The 4,178-nt window shown below is 56.1% G+C and overlaps 1 protein-coding gene across 1 annotated transcript in view; it reads left to right on the forward strand.

Annotated features, from left to right (window-relative positions):
- Positions 1–1,423: 1,423 nt before the first annotated feature.
- elk3 (ETS transcription factor ELK3) overlaps positions 1,424–4,178 on the forward strand; it is a 12,488-nt gene continuing 9,733 nt past the window's right edge. Inside the window, 1 exon segment of the mRNA XM_056275859.1 lies at positions 1,424–1,453. Within this exon segment, the coding sequence (XP_056131834.1) occupies positions 1,424–1,453 (30 nt within the window).

Consider the following 4,178-nt stretch of genomic DNA (forward strand, 5'->3'; position numbering starts at 1 on the left):
CGTCCCTCCGCCCGGAAGGCACAAAGCAGCCGCACCTGGAGTTTGGCGCTGCGGACGGTTCAAAGGCGTGGGCGGGGCTTAGTGACGTACTGGGCGGAGCGTCCGGGGGGTTGGGAAGCCCTTAACGCAAGACGCGGACGAGATCGCAGTATTTTGGGGGGGGGGGGGGTTAAAAAAAAAAGGTTTTGATTGACGCCACCTCTGGCCCTCGAGTTGCTGAGCGAGTGGAACGTATATGTGTTTCGTTTTCGTTCAAGTTCTGAAGCTTTGAAGCGATCCGTAAACACTTACGCCAAGTGTTACGGCCGGGGACTATCAGATGGGTTACAATGTATCCACACTCACACGCGTTCCCCGTTAAGGTGACGTGCTGAGCGTGGAGGCCCCATACGAAGCCGTCTCTCCTCTCTGCGCCGGTGCGTGTTTAGTGTATTAGTGTATCCTGGCTGCTTGACAGATCCTCCGTGAGCAACATTTCCTGCTAGTGAGAGAAAATCCGGCGGATCTCCGAGGCCTTGACACACACGCACACACACCCACACACGGAGGGGGGGGGGTTCATCATGAAATACCAAATGAACCGCACGCCTATAGCGCGTTTCTCTGCCGCTTTTACCGAGCAACACGTGGATCAGGCGGATGAGATGAGTTCGTGCGGACGCGCGCGCCCGCCCGTGCGCGCTGTTTTTGCTCGCGCACCTCATTATTTAGTATGATGGTGCGCCGTAGGTATGCGATGTCCGACATCTCTGCACATTCTGACCGTATGACACCCCATTTAGCCCTCCGCATCGGATTTGGGTTTCAATCTCGCTGCTGGACAGTAAAGGTTTATGTGCGTGCGTGCGTGTGTGTGTGTCTGTGTGCGTGTGTGTGTGTGTAGAAACAGGAACCCCTCCCGGTGGGCAGGAAGACAGTGACGTCAGTCCGCCCTGCACAGAGGGTAGTCGGAATTAGCTACAATATTACCGAGTGTGTGTAAAGGTTGAGACTGCGCCCGCATCCGTGTGTGTGTGTGTGCGTGTGTGCTTGTGTGTGTATGTGTGTGTGTGTGTGTGTGTGTGTGTGTGTGTAGAGAGGGAAAAGCGTGTTTACACAGACGGCCGAGCGCCTGGGGAATAATGCGAGAGAGGAAGTGAGCCGGCTCTCTGTCTGCGCGTTCCGACTTCCTGCTCTGAAGAAGGGGAGAGAGAGAGAGAGAGAGAGAGAGAGAGAGAGAGAGAAAAAAAAATCCTCCGGATCCCCTTACAGTCTCCAGACCCGTCGTCCAGACGGCATCAGCATGGAAAACAAACGCACTATACAGGATCCACTTTGAAAAAAAAATTAAAAAAAATAAAACACCTACGGAGCCGAAGCGGACGTCCACATCTGGGTACGTGAGTGTGTTTTTACTCAAATCCAAACTTTTACGTGTGAGCTGATGTCGGTGTGCGCAGCGGAGAAGCCACAAGTGAGCTCGGAGCGAGCAGCCTTGCCGGAGACACTGGCTTGAAATGCGATCGGCTCGGCCCACGATCATCACAATGCACTTGGAAAACCGACACGGACGCTCGTCTTACGAGGACTCCTCGTTAGTTTGACTGCAACGCTGGGTTCGCCGATTTAAAAAAAAATTATTAAAAAAATTTTTTTTTTTTTTACTAAACCCTGTCCAGTAAGGACGCGACGGGGGGGGGCGGCTGTGGGCAACGTGTGTAGGCTACATTTAACACTATAGGTGGGTTCGGGAAATGTATTCGTGGCCCCTTTAAAAAAAACCGTAGTAGACTTTCTGGTTTGTCTGGACCTCGCAGACTAATTGCCATGCGCTTCCGGATTGAAACTGGCAGCGGACAGCGTCTTGAAAATGAGTCACTGGCGCAAACAAAGAGCCGTTTGAGTTGCAGCCTCGCCATCACCGACGGCTTCTGCGTGTCCCTGCGGCCCCGCAGCGCAGCTGGGACGCCGCGGATGCAACGAGCACACACGGACATATGCGACTCTCGTGTGTGTGTGTGTGTGTGTGGGTCAAGATCCACGTTGCTTACACAAACTTTACTTCGCGTCATGACTTTGCCGTGACGTCCGGCGTGGTGGCGGAGGGAGGGGGGGGGGCGGCAGCACGCGCGGTTGCCGCGGCGGGCGGCGAGTTGGGTTTTGCTCCTCTTTTCCGTTCGTCGCGCGCCTCGTGCGAGTTTAAGTCGCGATGGCACGAACAGAAGTGACGCGCGTGCGAGCGCGCGCGCACGTCACGCTGCACGCAGAAGAGTGAGCGAGTGCAGAAACTGTTCGCGTCGCCGCCAGAAGAAGCGGCGCGCCGCCCGCCTGCGTGTGGAAGCTGTTCGGCGTTGCAGCTTCAAACTCTCGGCGAATTTCCGTCCTTCCGCCGACACGCCGCTAAACACAAACACGCGCCTTCTGTCAGAGGAGCGCGGGACTGTGCAGCGAGACCTTTTGCGCCGCACCAAGCTGTGCACCCCCCCCCCTGTAAAACCCCCCCCAAAATAAGCAGTCCCTGCTCCTTTGTTTCTTTACAGTAGTGCCTCATTAGTGGGAAAGGCAAGAGGGGAGGGCGCGAGCATCACACGCGGCGGGACATCAGCGCATCTCCGAGTCTCCGCAGAGGACGTGCATGGCTTCGCCATATGTCGCGGGACTCCGGCTGCCGTGCACGGGCTCTTTCCCGTCTGCACGCGCTTGTCCGAGCAGCAAAAACAACCCAGCGTCCGGTCCACGCGAAGCCAAGCGAATACCGCGATAACAACCCGGTTATAACGCATTATAACCCCAGCGAATGATCTCAGCTAACAGACGGAGAACCGCCGACCTCGTTCGTGCATGTTTTGTGAACGTTTGCGTGCGTGTGCGCGCGTGTGAGGAAACCCCTGCGTTGGTCTTGTAGCCGCGGGCCGTTTCCGACAGACGCGGTGACAGGAATTCCTACCTTTCAGAGCGGCTACGGGCCTCTCCGGGAAGACGCCCCTGCAGCAGAATGAGAGGAAGTCTTCATTTAGACAGCTTCACTGTTCTCCATCACCCACCCACACACACACACACGCACGCACGCACGCACTCACACACGCACACACACACTAGACCTTTGCAGGAAACACAGACCGAGAATATACCTGCGTGTATCTGACTGATAGTGTGAGTGCTTCTCTATTTATGTGCATGCATGTGTGTGCGCGCGCACGTGTGCGTGCATGTGCGTGAGAGAATGAGGAACTGTCTGCACCTGATGCCCTTTGCCCTCTCATTGCTCTGTTTATTTTTTGGGGGGGGGGATTTTCCCCCCTTTCCCTCCCCAGTTGTATTTGGCCAGTTACCCCACTCTTCCGAGCCGTCCCGGTCGCTGCCCCCCCCTTCCCCCCTCTGGTGACCCGGGGAGGTTCTGCAGACTACCACATGCCTCCTCCCATACATGTGGAGTCGCCAGCTGCTTCTTTTCACCTGACAGTGAGGAGTTTCACCAGGGGGACGGAGGGCGTGGGAGGAACACGCTATTCCCCCTCCCCCCCTCCCCGAACAGGCGCCCCCACCGACCAGAGGAGGCGCTAGTGCAGCGACCAGGACACACACCCACGTCCGGCTTCCCACCCGCAGACACGGCCAATTGTGTCTGTAGGGACGCCCGACCAAGCCGGAGGTAACACGGGGATTTGAACCGGCGATCCCCGTGTTGGCAGGCAACGGAATAGACCACCCGGACACCCCCCCCCCCACCTTGCTCTGGTTCTTTATTGAAAAACAGGGAGGCAGAGAAAGACAGTTTGAAGAAAAGTAGCGACAGATGGACAGAGCAAGAAGAGAGGGAGTGAGAGAAGAGTGTGAGATGTAATGAAAAACTGCGAGGCAGACAGAGAGAGAGAGAGAACAAGAGAGAGAGAGGGAGAGAGAGAGCAAGAGAGAGAGAGAGATAGAGAGCAAGAGAGAGAGAGGGGGAGAGAGAGAGCAAGAGAGAGAGAGAGAGAGCAAGAGAGAGAGAGGGAGAGAGGGAGAGAGAGAGAGCAAGAGAGAGAGGGAGAGAGAGAGATAGAGAGAGAGCAAGAGAGAGAGAGAGCAAGAGAGAGAGAGGGAGAGAGAGCAAGAGAGAGAGAGAGAGAGAGAGGGAGAGAGAGACAGAGAGAGAGCAAGAGAGAGAGGGAGAGAGAGAGCAAGAGAGAGCAAGAGAGAGAGAGGGAGAGAGAGCAAGA

This window comes from Lampris incognitus, chromosome 3 (assembly GCF_029633865.1).
Source record: "Lampris incognitus isolate fLamInc1 chromosome 3, fLamInc1.hap2, whole genome shotgun sequence".
In the NCBI taxonomy this organism is placed as follows: Eukaryota; Metazoa; Chordata; class Actinopteri; order Lampriformes; family Lampridae; genus Lampris; species Lampris incognitus.